We start from the raw sequence: 25,948 nt of genomic DNA on the forward strand, positions 1-25,948 counted from the left end.
TATATATATATATATATATATACATACACTATATTGCCAGTAGAAGGTATTGGGGGGACACTCCTCCAAATCATTGGATTCAGGTGTCCTATGAAATTTTCTTGCTACTAAATATTCCACAGTCAGCAACTGGGAACAACAGCAACTCAGCCATGAAGTGGTAGGCCATGTAAAATGACAGAGCAGGGTCAGCGCATGCTGAAGCGAACAGTGGACAGAAGTCACCAACTGTCTGCAGAGTCAATAGCTATAGACCTTCAAACTTAATGTGGCCTTCAGATTGGCACAACAACAGTGTGTTGAGAGCTTCATGGAATGGGTTTCCATGGCTGAGCAGCTGCACCCAAGCCTTACATCACCAAGTGCAATGCAAAGCGTCAGATGCAGTGGTGTAAATCACGCCGCCACTGGACTCTAGAGAAGTGGAGACGTGTTCTCTGGAGTGACGAATCATGCTTCTCTGTCTGCCAATCTGATGGACGTGTCTGGGTTTGGCGGTTGCCAGGAGAACGGTACTTGCCTGACTGCATTGTGCCAAGTGTAAAGTTTGGTGGAGGGGACTTAGTTCCAGTGAAGGGAACTCTTAAGGCATCAGGATAGCAAGGCATTTTGAACAATTTCATGCTCCCAAACCATGTGTGAACAGTTTGGGAATGGCCCCTACCTGTTCCAACATGACTGCACACCAGTGCACAAAGCAAGGTCCATAAAGGCATGGATGAGCGAGTTTGGGGTGGATAATATGACATATTATCTGACCACAACATTATATATCTTAAGTCCATACTAATCACATAATGGTCAACACGTTTTGTAGACTTAGACCCCATCATAAGGGCTAAGTGTGAAAAAGGCTTTAAGATGTACAGGAACATTCCCCATTGATAGTTTTGCGGTCAAGTTTTATCTCTACAAGATAAATAATAAATACATTGAAATTGCATTAATATAGTGCAGCAACAATAGGATTTAGGAACAGAGTTTACAGCGATCACCAAGATTCCAACAGTAATAAAGAAACATGTACTTACATAGGGCACCATCCAAATAAAATACATGGTTGCTACACTTAAGAAAAAAATGTAAAAGTAAGCAGCAATCAAATAGGATTATGAATTATTAAAACATACTAGTAATAATAATAGTGAATATATTACAAATGGTTGTATTTAAATTAAAACCAGATATAGCGATAGCAAAAAAAGAATGGCCAGACATTTAATAACACAGATTTATTAATAAACAGTGTATAACGAAAAACACACATGTATGAGATCACATTAACAAAATGTCTGAATATTACAAAATGCAAATCTACACACGTCTAAAATATGCCAAATGGATAACGCTATGACGGTCAGCCAATGAAAATAAGATATCAAGAGACCTTGAAATATATATTTTTTGCCAATCTTATGAAACTACATAAATCATCTGGTACATTGCTTTGATTCCTGCTTGTATTCCGGAAATGTTCTGCTAGGTTTTATTGAAATAATATAAAACATTCAACAAATATACAGAAAAGATAAATCTCTGCAAGAGGTTTTGTATTTTACAAAAAGAAAAACAAAACTGGCAGCCACCTATATCATAGGATTTGAATGGCATTTTCTTTAGGGTACATACTTTTTGCGTAAATAAAAGACAGGACAATATAAATAAATACTAACTGCACCTACATTGAAGCTGTGCATATTGTCTACATATGACTCTTGTTTTTGAAAACACAAAGAAAAATAAAGAAATAGTTAGAAAGTGCCATTTCCCCTTGGTTATTTCTGTGCCAATTACTCATTTTGTAATTTAAGCAGCAGAAAGTACCATTTGTTAGATCTATAGTAATAGAACAATTGTGTGTGTGTGGCATTGCTTCAATTAAGGCATTGGACACTTAAAATGGACACAGCTAATCTATAAAAAGCAAGACATATTTTTACAATTTTTAAGTTTTAAATCCATAAATAAAGTGTATCTCTATTCAAAACTTGTTTTAAGTTATGGGAAGCACGAGGAACAGGTAGGGTTATAAACAGCAGAAAAAAATGACAGGGGTTCTAACAATTCTCTCATCTATCAAAAACGTAATACAAATTCAAGTTTTATCTAGAAATACTGATCAATACACATGAGCTGCAGTATTATGGATAGTTGCTGCATGTCAACTGCCTAAGCTGATATACTGCACACATGAAGATGGTAAGCAATGTCATTGATTAACTAAAGGAATAGAAAATCTTCATTTAATAGTTTAAAGTTTGCTTTGTAAAGTGCATGTTCACTTTGCAAAATAAATGTTTATTTTGCTTAGTAAATATGGTAAAGCTGTGTTTACTATGAATACCCAATGATGTGCTAGGGAATTGCATGTACTGTATATAGATGATTGAAATTAATACAGCTTCAACTATTGGCTGAGCTGTCATGAGGCCAGAAACTGACACTCCAAAAGTCTGTGAGCATGTCACTAATTTAGAATGACCTTTGTGATTTCACATGGGATTATTTCTTCTGTTTAATTTAATAACTATTTATTTCTGACAAATTCTAAAATTAAAACAACATTGCATCGTATGCTATAGAGCTGACTATGCTGTATGTTGCATTCTGACACATAACTTTTCACAGTGAACTGTGATTGCACATACAGTAAATACATGGGAAGTGTTGTCATATTGCTTTGAGTTTTAAGTAAACATTTAATTTTTTTGTCCTTTTGTCATAGGTGAACCAAGTCCTCCATCTATCCATGGACAGCCAGGCTCAGGCAAAAGTTTTAAGCTGAGCATAACAAAACAAGACGATGGAGGGGCGCCAATTTTAAATTATGTAGTTAAATACAGAAGTGTGAGTTTATTATTATTATTTATTTATTATATTTCCTTTCTGTAACAGTTATTTGCTTATAAAGTTATAATATTTTAATGTGCATATTGGCTTGCCACAGCCTTAACTGATTGATAATGATATCAGGTTTATTTTTTTCTTACAACAATGTAAAATAACAATGATAGCTCAATTTAATGTATGTATATATGTTTCATTATAGTTTGGGCTCAGGAGGAACACCCAATAAAATACTGTTCAGCGGGGACCGGGTCTTTCAATGTGGCTTAAAGGGGAACATTGAAAATGTACAATTCCTTTAAATAACATACTTGAAGGCTACCTTAAACCGATTTCCGAAGTTGCGTTTCCTGTACAATGTACGTCTGCAAAAGTGACATTTAGAAAGAAAAAAAAGCTATTGCCCTTAAATGATAGCTCCTGGCTTGCTTTGCTCTGTTTGTAAAAAACTGTGGGGGCAGTGGATAAGGCCCTGGCATAGACTTTGTGGGGGTGTCGTTTTTTTCTTTTAAAAGTACAGTACACATTGTTTACAAAAAATGTGTACTATGCCGTGGAAAAAAATAACGGTGTGGGATCCCCCCAAAATCCATACCGGCCTGGCTGGCCGGAAAGGTGGAGGGGGAAGACAGCAAGTATGTGGCTCCCCTCCTAAACCATTCTTGGCCACATCCCCTCAACATTTGGGAGGCTACCTTGCTACGAGAGGCAAAACCTATCCCTTTTGCAAGCCACCTTGTTTCCATGTTGATCACTCAGTGGATTTGGAAGTCTGCAAGGGGGACTTACTCGAACCCGGAACCCCTCTTTAACAGATACCAGGTCCTCCCTCCCTGTTGTTGCAAAATACAGCTCTTGGGCTGGCTGCTTTATGTTGACATTCAGCACTGGTAGTGGTGTGAGAAGTGGCAGGTAGTTGCGGCATCACTCATCATGATTCATGTTGCATCGCTGGATTATGTCATTGACATTGAATTTACATCATGGGACAGTGTTTTTTTTTCACTGTTATTAGTTTTTATTTAGTTTTATTAAAGGGCTTTTTCACAGTGTCCATGTTTATTTGCTATTTTACTTTTTTATGAATACTACCAAGGAGTGATATGCACCCCTACTCATTCACATAGGTGGGTGACAATATATCTAGGGGCTCACTTAGCAAAAAAAAAATTCCAATGTTGAGGGCATGTGGCCAATGCGCATATGTGCACCGCATATTTGTATTAGACCATAGTTTTTTACGGGACCCCCAAAAGCTAGATTTTAATGCAGAAATAATGCACATAATGTACTGATAATGCACTTTCTAAACTCTGGTGTGGTGGCTTGTAAGAGCCCTCCCTATAATTGACAGTGTTTCTAAGACCCTTTGTTTGATGTGTGCTGCAACAGATATGGAGTAGTTAAGGAAAGATCATAGAAGGCAAGGAAAGTTAAGTGTTCCTGCTGGTGCTCACTGCTCATTGCTAAAAAAAAGCCTGTCTAGCAGATTAGGGTGATATTTGTGAGTTTGCAGGGACAATTAGAAGCTGGTGCTGATGGTGATAGTCTTAAATACATATCTCTATTTTTACATGCATTCAAAAACACATCTTCAGAGTTTATCTTGCAGTGTTATAGCACATTAGGGACAGGCACATGCTGGTGTTCATTGTTGAAAACATTTGAACTTTCCTATAGCAGATGTTGGAGGCATCTCAATATTTTTCCAGGCAGCTATACCTCTCTGTATGTATCACAACACGATCATGTATGTTTGGCTGCCATACCCCTCCCTTTCCTGTTTTATATTTTGTTATTTTTTATTTCATCCTTCATTTATTTCATCTTTCATTTTGTTTTTCTTGCAGTTATATTTAAGAAAAGGGTAGGGTTTAGTTTTTAGTAAGTTTTTAAAGGCTGTGGATTTACTCACTAGAATATTTTGGGTTCTTTTTTGTCAGTAAAATTAATACACTGAAAAGTTTTATCTTCCTATGAAATGCTGGCTGGTGGGGGTCCTGTTAACAAAGTGGCTTAATTATGATTTTTAATTATCTATATTTTGCTGGCTGTTTACAGTGAAATAAATACACTCTAATGCTAAATATTTTATTAAAAGACAGTGCACATACTTGGTACAATATTTTATTGTTTGGGAATAAATTACACCTTTATGTGGATTTATACATTAAACAAATGGCTGTTGGTAGTCCTGTTAAAGTTGGGGCTTGAGTGCATAAATTAATACTAGGAACACTGGGCCTTGTTTCTGGAACTAGATGACACTGTAATGTTGATTTCTATGTTTTAAAGTGGTAGTTGGTGATCCTGTTAAAATTGAGGCTTGAGTGCAAATAAATTAATACTGGAAACATAGGCATATCAATCTTTTGTGTTTTTTAAAGTTTGTTCTTGGAATAAATGACACTGAAAGGTTGATTTCCAGATTTTTAAATAGCAGTGGGGGTCCTGTTCAAAATGGGGCCTACTACATGTGAATAAATACTGTGTAAAGCCGGCCATACACTGTGCAGTTTTTCTTCTTCAGGAAACACGCTGCTCAAATTTTGGCTGAATTAACAGGAATTTGAGTTGACATGAGTCGGTTGTTGCTTACAGTCTGTTCCAAAGTTGCCTGTATTGTCTCTGAATCCTTAAAAATCCACCAGCAAAAAAATTATTATTAAAATAAGGCTACTCAGTTACAGATTTTACCTGCTGTGGTTAAGAACCTCTCAGATACATGCAGAAGGGCAGGCTAATACCTAAAGTGCATATAGATCCACCTCCAGCCAGTGATCCAGTAGCAATATCTGATAGTTTATTAAACTGATTGGTTGCACAGTGTGCACCCAATAATGTGCACCCTTACCCCAGTTATAAAAACTCAGCTTTTCAGTCTCCAATTGACCCCACTATGGTAAAGGCCCTCTCTGACATGACACACACAGCAAGGCAAAGCAAATGCATGTAGGGCACCTCCCACCAGTGATCCATTGTGAACACCCAAAAGGTAATGAATGTTATTGCTTGAGGACATCCTGAAAGCCAAAATTCCATAACCAGAAACTGATCCATCATGTTCAGGATGTGACAGGCAAAGTTTGTGTTTGTGTGAACATTTACATCCAAAGAACAGCCAGCAGGTTGGTTGCATTGCCACATCTAAGTCTGCCTGTCCCTGGAGAGCCTCCAGAGTCTCGGGTCTTTTGTGACTACGGTCCCCCAAGCATATCAGCTGAATAACTATGTTGAAACATTTTGCCTGAGAAATTGTGTAGGCTTTGGGATGCTTGGAGGGGACTGTTGGTTCTGAGGAGTGACCGCCATAGGTCATTGAGGAGAAGGAGGGACAGGTGACCGCTCTGTCACTATCACCAAGGTGCAGGACACCAGTTCCAGCATTATGCCCCATCCAGTATCCTTCCCATCTGCCATCTTATTTGTCCGATTTACAGTGAAGGTCATATACCATTCCTGCCCATGCCTGCTGAATCACATGTCTATAGTCATGTGGAGCCTGTAACCATGGCCCAGCTGTCGAAGGCTGGGCATGGCATTCTGGGAAAAATGGCATCTGGGTACCTGCCTCTGTAGTGAAGACTTGAGGCCTATGCTGCTGAACTAGTTCATGGAGCAGTGACACGTTTTGCCCTTTCACCTTTAGTGGTCAAGAACCTTCTCTGTACAGTTAGTGAAAGGCCTTTTGCTGCCTACTTTTCCCATTGAAGTTCTTCTCTTACCTGGCTCAGTGGTGCATAGTCATGTGTTTATTGATGCAAGTGATGCCTAAATGGCTTTTACTTTTACCACAGCTGATATGCTACAGGCAGAGGCTGTAGATTGTTGGAAGAGACCCCCAACATCCATTTTAAAAATCAATATTAGAGTGTTATTTATTTATTCATTCAAAAATGCCCCTAGAGATTGTTGTTCCTAAAGGTGCAGTATTGAAGGCGCAGCCACTTTAAAACCTATAAATCAATATTAAATTGCATACTATGTAAGCCCCTTTTGTAGGCCACATTTTCAAAGGTAAAAACCAGGCGAGTTTGTTTGTAACATATCTCCTTGTCACCTGCCATAAGGTTCCCCCATCTACCCCTATTCCACATGCCATTAGTATCTTAGCTGACTTATCTTCCCCATTATATTCTAAGTTTCCCTTCCTCTCAATAATAATTTAAATATTGCGCCAACCTTCCTATAAACCTCTTTCTCAGCACAATGAACTCCCTTCCATTTAGGTACAAACCATCCTAAGCATATAGGTTGTACCCTAATGGAAAGTGCGCTCAGTGCTCTAGAAACCCAAATCCTTCCCTCTTACACCAGGTCATTAGTCATGCGGTTAGCTCTCTAAGCTTCCACTGTCTTTCCAATGTTGGAAATGGCACAGGCAATATTCCCAAGAATATTACCTTTGGAGGTCTTCCCCTTGCTTTCAGACTAATTTCTAGATGGATCCTCCATCTTTCATATGTTATATAATTTTTTCCATCACAGACCAAGACAGCCCAGCAGCTCTCAGTTATTTCTCCATGCGGCCTACCACATGCGGAACCCTGGTGCATTAATGTGGTTTAAATTGTGCTTAAGCATTTTCTGGTGCATTTACATGGATTTACCTGTTCCAAAAAACAGTTAAGTCACCATAGTCAAGGTATCTCAGATAGAAGCATATCTTCTATTTTTCAATACGATTGTAATATTAACTGATATTGAGTTTTGCTACAAATAGTGCTATGCTAGATGAGCATGAATTTACTTTGTTTGTGAAGAACAATAGCTGCCATAGATGTATTTGGCCAGTAATTGAGTGAAAATGCCCACCAAAAATGAGCAAATGTCTTGGATTTGGCCATACTTCTTCCACTATGGCTGGCAGTAATAATAGTAGTAACAATAGTAAAACTAGCAACATGTTTTCAAAACTCAAAGTTTGTGAAATATTCGAAGCATACAGCTACGTAAGACATATTTATTAAGGCATACATGGTCTAACACAGTGTTTCTCAACCTTTTTCCAGTCATGACACCTTTCAAATATATGCAAAATCTCGAAACATCCCATTGTGTGAATGTAAAAGTTTTTAAAAAGTGTGCCCCCTATACCCCATGACCAATATCAAATCTTTATTATAGACAGGGGTCTGGTTTGGATTTTAAGAAGATTTTAAGAAGGACCCCAGCCAAAAAAAGCAAAAAAAAGACAACTGAGAGTTTCCCCTTTCACATCAGAAGCCCCCCTTCCCATCAGAAGCCCCCTTCACATGACAGTCCTCCACTTTCATATAAGAAGCCCCCCTATACATCAGAAGGTCTCCCCTTCACTTTAGAAGCATTCTGCGCATCAGAGTCCCGCTCTTTGCAAAGGCTGATCTAACATACTAATACCCGATAGTACTAGTAACCTAATAATACTTATACTAACAAACTAATACTAAAGCTTTATCTATCTGTATTTTGCATTGAGTCTTAGTAAATGGTTGACGTATGCTGATTCAACAACATTTATTAAGGAATTACCAATTGTCTTAATTTTAGCAACAATTATTTACTTAAATAAAGACAAGTGGAATGCAATAAAAAGAAATGTATTTGTTAATTAAATATTGAAGAATGTCTTGTAAATGACCTACAGATAATTAGGTTAGGTCAAGATTTAAGCTGCTATAATCAGCACTGAGAAAGATGAAGACATGAAACAGAAGTAAGGTTAGGACCTCACATACACCAGAGACATATAAACATACATTAGTATAAGAGTTAACGTTTTACTGTTTTCTTATACAGGTCTATTCTGAAAAATAAGCTTATATGGTGTAATATGTCAAATAAAAGGAAAAGACAGAGCAAATGGTAGAATTCTTAATATAAAAAAAATGAAATCTGAAAAAAATAATAACACCACCATGGAGTTGGGTTATATAAACGGAACCATTCACAAAGTACTCTCCTGTGAACTGAGTACATTTGCAAGTCAAAAAATTGTCCTCACATGACTTGTTTACATTGAAACACATACATTTTTGTTTGCAAACAATAGGCACATACCGGTAATTAGTGGGTCAAGCAATGAGATGCAAATTGTGTAGCTGCTGTCCATTTTAAATGTATTTTCACTTTTCAAAGCGACTCCTCAACATTTTGTGAAATTTTGTTAAAATATCGGAAATTTGGGCTAAATGAAAAACTGTCATATTCCTGCATCCCTTATACTGAACACTGCCGGGTAAAGCATGTTACTTCTGGCATAAAGGTTTTTTTTGTATGTTACATGTAGATGACTATCTCCAGATCCTGCCAATTTTGGTAGGGATGATCAGGATGCTTATAGATGACTACTTACAAAAGATACTAATGGCAGTGGAAGAACAATGCCGAATCATGACTAACTGGCCACCTAATGCTTTATACTCAGCTATCCAAACAGATAACCTAGATCATCAGTATTAGGAAGACTAACATCATCCCTTTCTGCCATTGCAATCAGTGTGATTACTCTCTACTGCTTATCCTGTATGATCCACCATAAAAAATATAAGCTGAGACTATATTTATATTAAGTCCCACACCTGAGCTGCCCAAACCTAACCATGATCTGGCCAACCCTGGACCAATCTTTGTGAGTTGGACTCTCAACCTTGTAATGAAAATAGTAGTTGAAAACAAATGCTAATAGCTGTTAAAAAATAAATGTTATAGAGACGACAATGGGACTTATTTTTTGCTCTACCCAAAATCCATTTATGGTGTATCATGTACAGTAAGCAGTGCCTTCCACCTAATAGATGTTTCAGTATATGATGCAGATTTTGTCCTCAGGGAGCAGAAAAGAATATCACTTTTTGTATGGTATGATCACAAAGTAATTTCTAAGTCAATGACTAATAATTCCTTATGTATGACCCTCAATGTTGAAAATTTAGATCCATTTTTTAAATTTGTTTTGAAGTTTGTGTTAGATCTTAACAATGAACTAAAGTCAAATGGATTTTATACATGTGCATTACAAACATTCATTTTATTTATGAATTGTTTACATTTAAAGCAATTAGTAAAATATGAATATCGGTAAATTGTTGATTAACACACACATTATATAGTTGTTAATTTGTGAGCAATATATTGTGTAATGATTACGTTTCTGCTTCTGTGAGAGCCTTGTTCTTTCTTGTGTTATAGTCGCATTCATTCTTTGGGCATTTCCAATAGCATCCATCTTGTTTTGACATGCAGTAAGCTATTATTTGGCATAACATAACTTAGTTTACAGCTTCAGCTTATAGGAATCTGTTCCCTTGCCCTGGTCAAATAGCACATTTATTCCTTACAGTTTCTATCAGGTGCAAACCAAGCTATTTACAGTTTGCAATTAATTGCAACACATTTCTATTTTTCAATTTAACTGTGACCAAAGGGAGCTCTTGTACATAATTGCTTTTATAATATAAGCACTACTACACTTTATCTTCTATCTATGAGTTAGATGCTCTTGTATTTTAAGTAGTTGTTATAATTGTCTCATTTGCATTGTTTTGCAAGTTCAGCTCATTCCCATGTGAGATAAGTATGTTTTTTTTGCATATTTTTGGGTCTTTTGCTTGTGAACAAACTTCTCTTTTAACTGTGGAGTTTTGAAAGAAGAAAATTACACTGTATGTTACATTTTATGAATTGTATGGTGTGAACTGAATTATAATTATTTTCCTTATCTATTTGAGTCCCCGGGCCTTTTTCTCCTTAAATCCCCCTGAGTTACAGAGTATTTAACTTTTTTGTTTCAGTACTGCACGTCATATCTTTTAGGTCTTCTAGGTTTTGTAGCCTGCCATAATGTATTCTACATAATTGTTTCAGGAAATGTTGGGGTTCAATTTGGTATAACATTTGGATGTGTATATATATAGATATATCTATATATAGATATATCTATATATATATTTGTTATTTGTTTATTTTTTTTCTATGGGCCAGACCGGATCTAGACCCTGCTCCCCATGCAACTGTGCAGCAGCTTCTTCTACTATTGCTGTATTGCTGGTTGCAATCAGTCAGCATTAGATCAATACAGCAGTGAGCTATTGCTGCAGGGAAGCACTCTGTTCAGTGATGAAGGGCTGTGATGTCACTTGTGGTGTTACTCTTATGGCCTAAGATTCTGGAGTTAGCACTGGCTGTCACAGACATTGCTAGTAGGTGGCCCGCAGAGGCCACCAAGACCAGCACCCGTTTTTGATATGATTACTGTGACTCAAGTAGTTAAACTATATATTATTTCTATCAGTACAGATATGCCAATGCTGTTTCATAAGAAAAAGGCTACTTTTAAAGTAAACTTCATTAAAATGTGAATTTAACTATATATAAAAACAAAACTTTTTTTTCTTTTGGATATAGTTAGAAAATGGCTAAAACCCCTGTCTGGTTTTTGTTTTGCTATCTGTGTTTCATCACTGCATGTCCTGTAGACACAAAAGGACGTGAGAGAAAATCCCTTGAAAGCAAAATATATATTTTTTAAGACAGTTACCATCAAAATAGTAGATTGGGACATCATACCAGAGGTTAGACTGCATCAACTGACCAAGACATAACACTGGCTGTTTATTATCAGACAGTCTTGAATGCCAGCAATAGCCCTTTCAAGTAGCAACCATTTGACAAATCAAATCTAGAATGATTTCACTAATTTTGGTACACCAATGGATGCTTTTATGTATGTCAACTGGAGTTTACATATTAGATCTTACTTTGTTGACTTACTCTTAAACATGACATACTCTAATGAAAGAGTTATGAACAATCTGTTTGTTTTTTTTCCACAGAAAGACAAAGAAGATCAGTGGCTTGAAAAGAAGTTTCTAGGGAATAAAGATCACATAGTTCTAGAGCATCTACAATGGAATATGGATTATGAAGTTCAGATTATAGCAACAAATAGGCTGGGCCAATCTGAGCCAACAATGTATGAGTTTATAATGCCTCCAAAACCCAACATTATCGCTGGTACGTGCATTGTTTGTTCTATCACTATGTTGCTTGGTCTTTTTTTATTACTCTATAATCAGTTTTTCTGCTACAAGCTATTTAGTGAATTCCATCACTTCAAATATGTTACCTTTCTTTTGCATTTTAAATTATAATAAGATATGTTATATAGGATAGTGTTAAGGGGAATACTGTGTAATATGATAGAATAGTATTGCAATGATTGTTGATAAAATAAACATTCTTAAGACTGATGTCACCCCATGGTTTCTGTTAATGAAGGTGGTGACTAGGAGTATACTGAATATTGACTAGGAGCATTGCAAATAATGATCTTAAAGTTAGAGATGTTACAAAGCATGCAAACGTAAAGTAGTATTAAGGTCTGGGCGTTTTTTACCTTAAAGGAGAACTATGGGGTAAGTGTTTTTCCCACAGTTCTCCTAAGGGTCACTGGAGGACATAAACTAGCATCCTCCCATGACCCAAAGCTCAGTATATTACAAACTACAGCACGCGGTATATTGAGACCGCCGCAGCCGGGACGGATCCCGACATTACTGTCGAGATTCACCCAGCTGCGTGAGTGACAGATGGCTCTGCCAGTCAGAGCTGGAGGATTGGAGCGGGGAATCTGTGACTGTGACAGTCACGGCTCTCTGCTGGGACATGATCATGAAGGGAGCGAGCGACGATATGTGTTCGCTCACTTCCCGTTCTATTGAGCCAATGTGTGACAATTTAATTGTCGCACGTTGGCTCGAACTATGAGGTTGAGTGAAAATCACTCACCTCATAGTTCTCCTTTAATGCATTCTTTACATTAGGGTAAAAACTACCCAGAACCTTTTTCTTCCCCAGCCCCCCCGCCCCAGCCCCTCCCCGCCCCTCCCTGTCACCCCCCACACTTACCTGTCAGCGACGCTCGTCCCCGCCGCCAGTCCCAAAGTGATCCTCCATTCCCTGTACTTCCTAGTGGCAGGGGGAGGATACTGATGGCAGAGGAGCCATAAGCTTCTTCTGCCATCAATCAAAGTGTTGGTCAGAAAGAAGGGGCATGGCCTGCCACAGGGCTTTGTGTGTCTATGGACGCACACAGCCACTGCGATCACGAGCGCGCATGGGTGCCTCCGTTAGCCGATGGAGGCACCCGTGCAGGGTTGCGGGGGGGAAGAGCACTGCGGGGACCCACTAGAAAACGATGAATTTAAACTTTTAAAGAAAAAGAACAACAATCTCAGGAAAAGGTGGGTGTCCTAATAGCAACTATTTAAAAAAAAAAGAAGGTTTGATATCGCTTTCAGTGTCACTAAAGTAAAAAAATAATCAATTATCATTTCTTTCCTCATGTTTCTTTTAAATTCTGTGTAATTTAATGTTTATAAACATCTTAGAATCATTCCAGAGATCCCCATCTGTATTCAATGCCTGTGTCTACAATTTATTACTGCTCTCTCGATATCTGCCTTTGTAGTTACCCATTCAGATGCACCGATAGCAGAAACAAGTGTAGGGATGATGAGTGTTGAGCTCAAGTGAAGAACACATCCCTTGCATCCCTTTAGATAAGTTTAATCCTCCCTGTTCTCAACTGGATGATGCAGACTTTAGCTGTGCAGTGTGCCGGTTGCGTGATTATTGTTCAAGAATAAGGTCTGATTGAATGTAATCAAGCAACTGATCAGCAAATTGCACAGCCAAAGTCTGCACCACTCCATGGGCAGCAGGAAGAAATATGCACATCTAAAGGGTTCCTAGGGATGTGGCTTAGATAGAACAGCAATATATTGACTGGGGGCGCTGCAAGGAAACATGACAGATGTCGTTTTGCAATCAGCAAAGCTGACATATCCCCCCCTTAGCCCCCTCTCCCCCGTGCTGGCTGTTATGAAGAGCCAAAAATACTAAAAGCAGCTTCAGCTGCATGGATGGATTGAGGATGTGCACACACTTTTAAGTAAAAATATATATATTTCCACAATACTGATAGAGCATTTGAGTCAGTAATTAATGCTATTTAGTAATACTTAATGTCATGAATGTGACTTTAGCACTCCTGTAGTACAATGGTATTGTGCAGGTACTTTGTGAGACCTACTAGTACTTGTGCTTATTAGGGATGAGCCGAACACCCCCGTGTTCGGTTCTAACTCGAACTTTCGAACATGGAAAAAGTTCTAATTCGAACTTAGAACTCAATGCAAGTCTATGGGGGTAGAACTCAGAAAATTAAATGTCCCCATTTTGAAGCCTTATATGCAATTTATTGGCCATAGAAAGTGTATGGGGATCTGGGTAGTGCCCTGAATGACGGGGATCAATGAAATTTAAAACAAAAAAAAAACAAAAAAATATTTTTTTAAAGGAACAGTGATTTTTACATGATTTACAGGGTAAGAGTAAAAATGAAAAATTCCTTCAAATATCGTGCCTGGAGGTTCCCCATAACCTGCCTGTGAAGTGGCAGATCTGTAGGATGTATAGAACCTGCTGCACTGCTGCAGCAAAAAGTGACATTTAAAAAGAAAAACAAATGACATTTCAATTGAAGGTAATTGGTTTTCCTTTAATCTATTAAACAACTGCTTAAGGCAACAGCCTGTATGAAGAGGACACATTTTGGGACACTCGGAACAAGACTGCTTTGCCTCTAGTGCCACTGCTATAATTCCCCGCCGAGTGTGCTCCAGCAGGAACACCAAAGGGATTGTGTCACTGATGCATGAACTGTCCCTGCTCACCATCCTCGTCGCCTCCTCAAATGGTGACAGCACAGTGCATGCATCCTTAATCAGCAGCCAATGACGTGGGGAAAAAAACCCTAGGTCCCCTGAACCTGTCCTTGTGCCATACTCACACAGGTACTCATTGATGGCCCTCTGCTGCTTGTGCAGACGCTGCAGCATTGCCAATGTTGAGTAATACAGAAGTCTGATATATACAGAAGTCTGATATCTATATCTCTCTATATCTCTCTCTCTCTATCAATCTCCTTCAACACACTACACAGGGCCGCGGTGTCAGCAGCCTTATATAGTGTGCTGCAGGGACTTAGCTGTGAGACATGATTGGGCAGAGTCATCGTGACTTTGCCCAATCATGGCTCTATATTTGTACTGAGCCCTGATTGGCACAGTCTTGCACCTTACCGTATGTAGCCAATTTCCGTTTCGGACGGCGCAGTGCATTGTGGGATGTCCCGCGGTCGAACAGACCGCGGACATCCCATAATGTTCGGCGTTCGGCGAACGCTAGAACATGCTATGTTCGAGTCGAACTTATGTTCGACTCGAACATGCAGCCCATCCCTAGTGCTTATCTTATAATCAATTCCTGTTTGATAGGTTACCAGGACCCCAGGCTCCATGCAAGTCTTCCATTTTTGTTTGAGTTAACACTAAGCCAGCACCCTTCTGTAGCACCCCTCTCTCACCAGCCTCTTACTAGTACAATGCCAGAACCTCAGTTTACAGGGATAACACTTTGCATGGGGAGGGAGGCTTTATCATAGTGTAAGTTTACTCACTTTTAAGGACCAGATTGGTTCATTTTAAAGATAAATTCCAGGCAGATGTAAAGGGCACAAATGAATGCAGCCCTGCTATCATAAATACACCATTAAAGGTATTTTCAGCAAGTGTAAGTACCTGAATTATACCTGGTGTGAGGATTTTTCAGTCGATAAGGCTCATTTAAGGTCCCCACACACCTTGCGATAATCGTGCGATAACCGCGCGAAATCCCACAATCGTACGATTATCGTAAGGTGTGTGGAAGCCGTGCGACCTCTACTACTGTAAGGTCGCACGACTTTAAACTTACGAACATGTTTGAAAACCCGCCGAGCATTGTACGATGTTCAGCGGGTGTGTGCATAGTTAAAAACCGGACGGGCCGCACACAGCCCGTTCGGCATTGCGGTCATCGGAAGCCCGCCCCTCATCGCAAGTATGATCTGCCTGTCCAAGATAGGCAGATCGTACGTTTTTTTATGTACCTTACAACCATCGCAAGACAAAAGTCTTGCGATGGTTGTAAGGTGTGTGCCCAGCCTTAGTAAAGGCAAGTCGGCTGTTCACTTTGTAAGGGATTTTCACTGTGCAAGGGAAATTTTCCTTTAGCTTCAAGAACCGAGGAAAATTTAAAAAACTTGCAGATGAATAAATAATCATAAAGCAAATATACTCACCTAATTCCTGATCCTGCCGGCTGCTAGACCGGTCCCCACAACCTCTTAGACCTATCATGTCTAATGCAGATCTATTGACTTGCATAAGATGTGAAGACATTCCATAGCCAGAGGGGGAGCTGGTGAGCACTGACCTCCATGGAACAATTGCCAGAGTTCTTAATTTGTCTTGCTTATGATTGGGTTTTCTTTGCAAAGTGAATTTTTATCACATTTGCTAAGCTAAGAGAAATTTATTTGCAAAGTTCAGATTTGCTTGCAAAGTGAAGAACCTATTGTACAGCAGAGCTCAGGGGGAGGAAGAGGCATCACAATCAGCCAATCACCTGTGCTACAGTGCAATGAGCATGGTGATAGGAGAAGATAGAGTGACAAAGAGCTGAGATCTTCAGTGTGCTGCTTCTCCTTTCACTGCCCAGTTACAGGGTCTAAACCTGTAAGTGTTATTTAACTACAGAAAAGAAAATTGGGTTATCTGCCCTGCCAGACAAGGTGCTGTATAGTGGAGAGGGTGTAAATCTCAGAAATGCAAATACTTTGGCTAATAAAAGCCCTATGTGTGTGTTCCTTAGCTTAGTAAATTAGCAAGGAAAGAAATTGACCACTTCCTGGCACAAAAAGAGAATCACAAGAATTACTAAGCCTTTGGCATGTAAAACAATTAACATATATTTATTGTGGCAATGTGTATTGCTGGAATTCCCACACTGACAGGAAAGAAAACAGGCAAGACACTGCCATGTTTAGCATTTTGCTGCTTCCTAATGCAATTGCAACTATTTTAGGTTAACTTCATTTGGACTTTATTGTTTTCAAGTAAGTCCACATGTTTATGCAGCTCATAAAATAAACTAACCAATATATGAAAAAGCTGTTGACACATATATTTCCATGTTAGTTATGTGGATATTGGTACACATTTTTTTTAAAATACATTTTATAGAATTTTTCACATTTTACAACAAAGGTTATCACTTAAACAGCAGGAAAGCAGTATATCACCAATCCCAAGTATAAAAGGAAAAGCAAATACAGGGGTATAATCAAAACAGTTCCCCCTACCCCAGGAAATAGCACATGACTCAATGGGTTGCTTCCCTGCACAGGCCAGGTAGACAGCCACCGTCACCGCGTGCCGTGCAGTAAATGCAAGCCATCAGTCTGGATGGTACACATGATTTTAATGACACACTAAAAAAAAAAATATGAAACCTGATCTATCAGTCATTAAAAATGTAATCTGTGGCCAAATGGCAACACGCTCAAATCCACTCTCAAACCCTAGTATGCAGAGAACATACTTTATACAATGCAGCGACCATAAACATGTAGATGGGTTGGACGCTGCATTCACAAATTTGTCTTGTCAATCCTTCTTTCAAAAACAAGGTAGTGCAACAAAAATGAGCCAGATAGAGAGCACCATTGTTAAGGAAGATTTCTATTCATATTTTAATAAATACAATAAAATGTGGTGGTAGGTAACTTACCCGAGTACTGACAATGTACAGATATCAACAGTCATACAATCAAATTCACCCTGATCTGGCCATATCTAATGATCTCATGTCTATGGGACGTGTCAGATACAAGTGGCAGACTGACCTCAGAACTAATAAGAAGCATTCCAGTTGGAACTATCACTTGTATTCTCCTTCCTATAAACCAGTGCTGAAATTGTGTTGCAGCTGTTCTCATTTTTCTCAAAGAGGCATACAGCTCAGCATAAGCATGTTGAACCCAAGACAAGGCAATTAACATTACATAATTACATAACTTAATTAAAATTGTGCAGTCCTCGATCTCTGTTTTTTTCCTTACCTATTTTCACAACTTCTAAATCAGCAACTTCATTTTTAGTTTCCATAGCAGGAAAAGTAAAGCAAAAAATAAGCATCATTTTTCTCATACTGTTTTGAAAGTTGCTGTGACAAATACCTTTTGGGAAATGCAGGTGTAAGTATTAAATCGATACAGTGGAGTTCAGTATTTATGGGGATTAACTGTGATAAGAGTTTATTAATTCTTTAGATGTCACTACAAATAGTCTCTAGAGCAATTTTGCAAACACCAACTAAAATATCTGCAGGATAACATGGTATAGATCTTGGCAAATTTTGACAATAGCAGTAATTTTACAGTTAATGGAAAAAATATTCCCCTTTATTCCATAGCCTAAAAGTATAACAAAGAAGATGTGCTTGAGAAAAGCAAACAAATCTTGGCAGATTGATATCTAAAGTTTAGTGAGCCGATTCATGGATAGTGTACATCCACAAATACAAACAAATCTTTTTTCAATCTAATTTTTTTATATTTGTTGCTTAATAATTTTAAAGTTAATAAAAAAATGTTACTCTTCCTCCGTAGAGCTATAAACGCATAGCCTTGTTATATTATCAGTAAACAGGTGGCCTGCATTTATTCGGATGCCAGCATGTATATTTAGCAGTATTCGGTTGCTGTTTCAAGTGGGCCCTTCTATAAAGAAAAACTAATTTGGTACTGAAAGACACAGAGTCTTGTGCTCCTCTGCCTTAGCCGAGGTTATGGGAATTTCAAGGTTTATTTACAACATTGGGGTTGTTTTTTTAGAACAACACTGGGTTTTTTTAACTTTAAAGCACATTTAAACCCAAAAACAAAAACATATTATATTTCTGCTTACCAGTCCCTAGATGTGGTGGCTGTTTTAGTTGTTTTTTAGGGTCCTCTCCTTTATTTTTATCTGCTATTCCTGCCAGTAAGACATTTCCTGTCCTAGGGTGACAATGCATACCCACCGTATTGCATCTATGGTGGGGCAGCATTGTCCCCTTAGGGCAAGAATACAGAACACCTCTCTTCCTCTTCTCCATAACATAGAGAGTGTTCTGAAGTCCACCAAGAGATTCAGGAGCAATACTAACTGATAAGAATGCAGCACAGGCACAGAGCACACAAAGGTATCAGTTTACAAGATTTCTAGCAGGTCAGAAGGTGTTTTTGCATTTCTCCAGATCATGGTATAATATGGTATATTTACCTGTCGCCTAAGAGTAGATTCTCTCCAACATTCCTACTGATAGCGCATTACTTTTGGTTTTCTATCACTAACTACTCAGCAGTAGCCACTCTGTGCCTCTGTTTCAGACAAACCCTGCTCTTGGTTAAGGCAGAAAACCAGGAATACTGGGCAAACAACATTGTGGTTGCACCAGAAAGGAGATCAGCTCAGGTGACAAGTACTAAATATACTGTATATGTGACATAGTGTATTTAAGCCATGCATTTTACTTAGTCCTTACAATTTGTTAATATATTAATATTTCAGATGTTATATTTTAAGAATGTAATGCCTTGCAAGTAATACTACAATGACAAACTTATAGCTTTTGCTTAATGTGTCCAATTCAGCAGTAGGGATCAGCTTTGTGTTAGGGGTGAACATGTATTCGACTCACCCCAGGCTGGTCACAATTTCGTGAATTGATGAACAAACTGCTAATATCAATTAGAAGTCTGTCATTTTGCATCAGTAGCACTACAGATGCAAAATGATATATCCTGTTTGTAAATACACTGGCCGGGGATCCCGGGTATTGTCATTGATCAAATATGGTTATGACCATATTTGGTGAATGACATCACCCAGCATCCCCAGCCAGTTGTTGGCATACAGCAGCTGGCCTGCGATCTGTCATTTTGCAGTAGTGTGATGGGGGTGAACATCACTAGACAGGGGGTCATCATGTCAGAGGGTTAACATTTTCGGATAGCTGGTCATCTTAATTGACGAGGATCTACTTGCTGAAAAACATGGATGGTTGCCATTTAATATACATTGAGGTTTTTTTTTTTCATAAAGGACTTTTTGATGGTGTAGATTTTTTTTTAGCTTTCACATTTTTTGGGGAATAGGTAACCATGGGTACTATGTACCCTGTACTCATTTACCTGGGGGTGTCAATCTAGGGACAGGGGGTTCCACAGGGGGGCTTCAAGATTACAATAACCAACCTGTTATGTGGGGATGAGGGCCTTGTCCCCACAAATAGGGAAAATGTGCCTTGCACAGAGGGGAAGCTTTGTTCAAGGAATGTGGCCTGGTCTGATTCAGGAGGGGGTGCCGCATTTTCACTGTTGTTTTTTTCACAGCCACCAGGGCTGTTTGCCTGAAAAAAGTCTCTTAACAATATTTGGGGACTCCATGCTATTTTACTGTTTTGTATTGAGGCAATGCACATTTTGGTGTAAGAAAATGTGTACTGTCCCCCAAAGAAAACAAATGGCCTGGGGTCTCCCTTCTTAAAACACCCTTATACAGGCATGCAACCTGGTTGGGCAGGGAAGGATGGAAAGCAAGCATGTGTCACCCCCCATCTTGAACCAGACCAGGCAACATACCTTCAATATTTGGAGGGTACCTAGCAAAGGGGGGCAGCAACGCCTCTCCTCCTTGTAAGGCACCTTATTCCCATGTTTGGTAAATGACATCACCCTGGATCCTTACCTGGTTTGTTTACAAACAGAAGCTAGGATTTGTCATTTAATAGCAATAGTGCCACTGCCACTAAATCCAGCCAATGTATGTTAACATGTGGCCAGATTATTATGACCACCCCATCAGTACTTCGTTGGGCCACCTTTTGCCTTCAATACTGCGGCGATTCTTCTTGGCATTAACTCCACGAGATGTTGAAAGGTGATGCGAGGAATCTGACACCATGCCTGATGAATAGCACTGTCCAGTTCTGTGAGATTTGATGGTTGTGGAACCAGCTGCCTGATGGCTCTTTCAACTTCGTCCCACAAATGCTCAATTGGATTGAGATCTGCTGATTGTGGGGGCCACCTAAGCAAGGTAAAGTCTCCCTCATGTACTTGAAACCACTCCTGCACAATACAAGCACCGTGGCATGGCGCATTGTCTTCTTGGAAGAAGCCATCTCCATTTGGATACGCCATCAACATTATAGGATGAACTTGATCAGCAATGATACTTTGGTATGTTGTGCTATTCAGACGTTGTTCCACACGAATTAAAGGGCCCAAATCATGCCAGGAAAACATGCCCCAAACCATAACACTGCCCCCACCAGCTTGAAGGGTTGTACTCATGCATGTGGGGTGCATGCTTTCATGCTGTTCCCGACAAATTCTCACTCTGCCATCTGCATGATGCAACTGGAAACGTGATTCATCGGACCACATGACTTTTATCCAATGCTCGACTGTCCAATCCTTGTGTTCCTGTGCAGACAGCAAAGGTGTTCGAGCAGGCCTTTGGCTTCCATATCCCAAATGATGCAGTGTACGGCAAACAGTGCGTTCAGAGATCATTTGAGAGGATCTCTGATTAAGATCTGCAGTAATTTGATGCACTGTTGCCCTTCTGTTGTCTTGTACCAGTCTTGCCACTCTCCGTTCTGCCCTAACATTGACTAGTCGCTGACGGCCACAATTCGCACGTTCAGACCCAGATTTTTGGCTGACAGTCCAGTCTTTAAACACTTTAACAACAGCTGCTCTTGAAAATGTAACAAATTCTGCTGTTTTGCTGATACTCGCTCCATGGCTCCGAGCGCCAACAATCATCCCACATTCAAAGGCTGTTAAATCGCGTTGTTTACCCATATCTTCAGAAACAAATCACTTCTACTGTTGTGGTAAACAACCTGCTTCCCTATTTATGATGGTCTGGCCCTCTAGCAACTTCAGCTAGGTTTGGTGTCAATATAGGGGTTAGCGAATTTCCCAACGGTTTTGTTGAACAAACTGAACTTTGCTTGGTTCACTCATCACTATTGTAGAAATTTCCCTTCACTTGTTGGTCCAGTAATCTCTAGAACCAGAGCCTGCTGTGTCCACTCCCTCCCCTGTTTGTCTCTCCAGTCAGAGAGTTTGTTTGTCTCTCCAATGTGGAGCCGTAACTGAGCAATGTCATTGTTCTCCGCAGGGAGGAGACCATGAGCTGAGCAATCAGTGGTTACATGACCATTAAGCCTTCGGTATACAGAGCCGGCCTGGGACATCCCATGTTAGCTCTAAGTCCTTGGAAATCTTTGCCCAGAGATGGGCTGGAAACATTTTCACATTCTAACAAGTTAATTTACCAGTGCAGTACCATGTTTGTACCCTTAGTGGAAACCTTACACAAATACAAAATGTAATGATATTCATTTCCTTTTTTTCATCTTAGCACTGGATTCATGCATTTTGATGTTCCAGATTAATGAGTTATTTAGTGAGTTCACAGAGATAAAGCCCCCGAACACCTGCTGTGCTTCCCTTGATTGTTGCTAACTTAATTGAATATAAATTCAGTAATTAAAAGATATATAATCAACCTATAGGAAATGTTTCAAACTGTTCATTATCTCAGGTCGTGAAAGGAAGTTGCATCTAAACTACTTTTCATCGATTTCATTCTATATTGTCAAAGCTCAATGGAATACATTTCTGTCTTATCTTCTGCCAATAATCTAAACTGTAAAGTAATTTCTCCTTTCTCCTTGATGTCACTCATTCAGGCTAGATGGGTTTTTTGGAATGCATAGCAGCAGGAAAACAAAATGCAATATCAAGCAGAGTTTAAATAAATAACTCTCTAGTATTTCTACTAGAGTAACTTGGCATTCTTTGTATTTCAAAGTTTTTATTGGTTTTTGGTTTTCCATTTTTTATACAGAAATAATTTGTTACAGTCAAATATCATGTGCATCATAGCCAATTATCTGGTTGTCTTTAATATCGACACTGTACCCCCCCCCCCCCCTCTTAAAAGTATTTAAGGCCTCAGTGGTTCCGTTAGCTATGCATAGTTAAACTATAAGAGCCCATTTCTTAATAACTGGGGGCAGGAGGTCTTATATAATTATTTTCTTATCAATAAAAATATTGCTGTTCCTCGCTATGTCTACACATGGTAGTTTCTTGTGGTGGACTGGATTACCCCTCCCACCAATCAATAATAAAGAAATGGAAACACTATTCATTAAGCAGAAAATAACAAGTCGAAAGAAAAGTAGAAAAAGGAAGAGAAAGAAAGGAAAAAAAAGGAAAGAGAAAGTTGCAGATTCCTAAGGTTCAGATTTCCAGAGCGGTGAATACCCTTAACAGGCTCACTGTGTGCCTGAAAAAATTAAAATCTTTCGATATGTCTACCATGGCTCCCATATTGCTTCGAAATTCTTATATATCTGTCTTGCAAGATACTATATAGTTTCTCATGGATCATAATCCAATTTAATTTAGACTGTACCATAGAGAATGGTACCCGTAACTTAGCATTCTTGTTTATTTCCCAAATCTTGGATTTAAAGAAAACCTTAAAATTAGAAATAATTAGGTTTCTGCAAGAATATGATATTTTGTCTTTTTTAGATTCAAATTCAGATTGGCAAAGGGTTGGGACTACTGTTAGGTTTATATTGCTATCTTTATTCCTGCTAGAGAGATTTGCTCTCTCTAATTGTCCTGATTATTAATGTGATAGGAATTCAAATTTGAGTTTCCACCAGAACAAGGATGCTCAATTCCAAATTTTGGGTAGTGTAGGGATTGGTTAATACTCATATCAAGTTTGTTTTGTTTCTTTAACATCTGTCTCCAATTTGGGAGATTTCCCTTCACTTCATGTGCTATTAATGCAGCAGAAATCAAGGTGTAATGCCTGCTTAGGTGGTTGTGACCCGGTTGTTCTCACTGGAAGATTTCCTCTCTGTTTTGGTGACAACTCAAACTCACCCCATCAGCACAGTTTCTATCACAGTGAAAAAGGTCTCCAGGGCAAATAGAGACAGTAGATATCCCCAAAGGAATTCTGAAAATATTTGAAACCTGGTAGGAGTTTTAACTCTTGCTCACTCCATCCAAATCTAAAGAAAAATAGCTTTTTATACACTTTGAATTATGATTTTTGCAGTCTTACTCATGCAATGTTTGTATCTACTACTTTAATATAACATCTGTTACATAGAAAATGTAATGTTTACTTTAAAAATTGTATGCTTATTTTCCAAATAAAATTATCTGAGCCTGTGTTCACTATGAATATCCAGTCATACAAGAGAAATAAAAAACTTTTTTGCTACCACATGATTGGTTTATTAAATTAATACACAGCTTTACCTTATTTACCAAACACAGTAAATATTCACTTTAAGACAACAGTAACATTCTCGAATGCAGCTTTTCTCAACCAGGGTACCGTGGCACCTTGGGAGGTGCCTCAAACGTTCCACACTTGTTTTTTCTTTGGTGCAGGCTGGCCAAATGTCTGATCTGAAGGAGTGCTCCTAGTGTCAGATAACAGCCTTATAGTAATGAGCTATATGGATTGCTGCAGGACTCTGTTATCTGACTTTGTCATGGAGCCAGCAGTTGGGAATGTATGTGACAAAGCAGTAACTGGCACTCGTGAATGACCTCTGACCCTTGACACTTTACTAAAATATGAAGTGAAGCTAAATAAAGGGGCAAATATCAACATTTCATAAGACTGCACAATTATAATAATTTAATTTAGTTTACTCTTTTTTTTTTTTGCATCAACAAAGATAGAATTTAATAGATAGATAGATAGATAGATAGATAGATAGATAGATAGATATATGGGTTGAGATATACAGTGATGAGAGGTGCAGCAGGACATTTTATTCAGAGTTCTTGCTCATTCATGAATACAGTTGCCTTCCTTATCTTCTACACCAGCATCTTAATGGACAACTTACTTCCCCAGTCCACTTAACTACCCTAATTGGAACCTTTCCCTCACAGCTTCTTACGTACCTCCTCCAACTGCAATGGCCTGCTGCAGTATCTATATGGCATCCAGTACAATTGTAGTGCAGTGCTGCCCAGGCCTGAGCACTATCATCCCATAGACATGAATGGTAACTAACTGTACTGCAGGAGCAACATCCCATTTAAGTCTGTGGGACATAAGTAAGCACCTGCATGGGATAGGGCAGATTACAGAGATCAAGAGTTGAAGGGCTCAATTATTAGTGGACCTTGCATTTTCATGTAAGATCCTGTTATGAGATGTTAGTATAGAAAATAAAGATAGGCCGGCTCCCTGTGCTCTGGGGCTGGAGGGGGTGTGGTGGTGCATTCAAGTCAATGGCACCACAGCTACGCCCCTCGCCCGCAGTGCGATTGACCACACCAGAACATGTGGCACAACAATGCCGAATTCTGGTGTGGGAGATCACACTTCAGACGGGGGTGCTGCAGGGCCATTGACTTGAATGCACCGCTACTCCCCCTCCCACCCGAGAATGCACGGGGGAGTTTAGTATGCAATGCAGTGCATTCCAGCAGCTAACTTTGCTGGAATGCACTGTAACTGGTGTGAAAAAAAGCCCTAAAGGAAGTGATATTGGCATTGTTAACGGTTCAGGAACAGTGGTTTTAGCACATAGCAGAGTCACTAATAGTTCCGTTTTAAATTAGGTTAAGTTGATACACTAGTAGTGACATCATTAAATCTTAATCCACATCTGAATAGCAGTCAGAGGCAGCAGTAGTTTAGATGATATTAACTTGACTTTACAATCCATATACAGTACAGCTATGAGGCTGTAAGAACAGGAGTGCCTGAGCACATTCACATACTTGAAAGTGCACTGCTATTTTTTAGGAGGAATTCAAGACAAAGGCTCCATTTTTCAGGGTACTACATTTCTAGATGTGCCCAGTTAACATATATGTTTGCAACTGTATATTTAGCTTTTTGGTTGAGGTTTGGCCAATTATTCAAATTAAAATATGATTTAACAAGAACTCTAAAATACAGCATTACGCAGATTGTAAGGATTGCTTTTTTGCTTACTAACATATAGTTGTATTCTCATTTGTATTTTTACGTTAATGTATAATTAAGTAAGCTGTTGGCTTGTTGAAAAAAAGGACTGACCAAAATGACAGTGAAAGATTTGCTAGGAATCCTAG

At 38.9% G+C, this 25,948-nt stretch overlaps 1 protein-coding gene across 1 annotated transcript in view; it reads left to right on the forward strand.

Annotated features, from left to right (window-relative positions):
• Positions 1-25,948, forward strand: part of NCAM2 (neural cell adhesion molecule 2) — a 165,680-nt gene that overhangs the window by 131,176 nt on the left and 8,556 nt on the right. The window contains exons 15-16 of the mRNA XM_018557205.1: positions 2,726-2,847; positions 11,661-11,841. Of these exons, the coding sequence (XP_018412707.1) occupies positions 2,726-2,847; positions 11,661-11,841 (303 nt within the window). The remainder of the gene's footprint in view (positions 1-2,725; positions 2,848-11,660; positions 11,842-25,948) is intronic.

The sequence above is a fragment of the Nanorana parkeri genome, unplaced genomic scaffold (genome assembly GCF_000935625.1).
Source record: "Nanorana parkeri isolate BGI_ZX_2015 unplaced genomic scaffold, ASM93562v1 scaffold272, whole genome shotgun sequence".
Taxonomy (NCBI): domain Eukaryota; kingdom Metazoa; phylum Chordata; class Amphibia; order Anura; family Dicroglossidae; genus Nanorana; species Nanorana parkeri.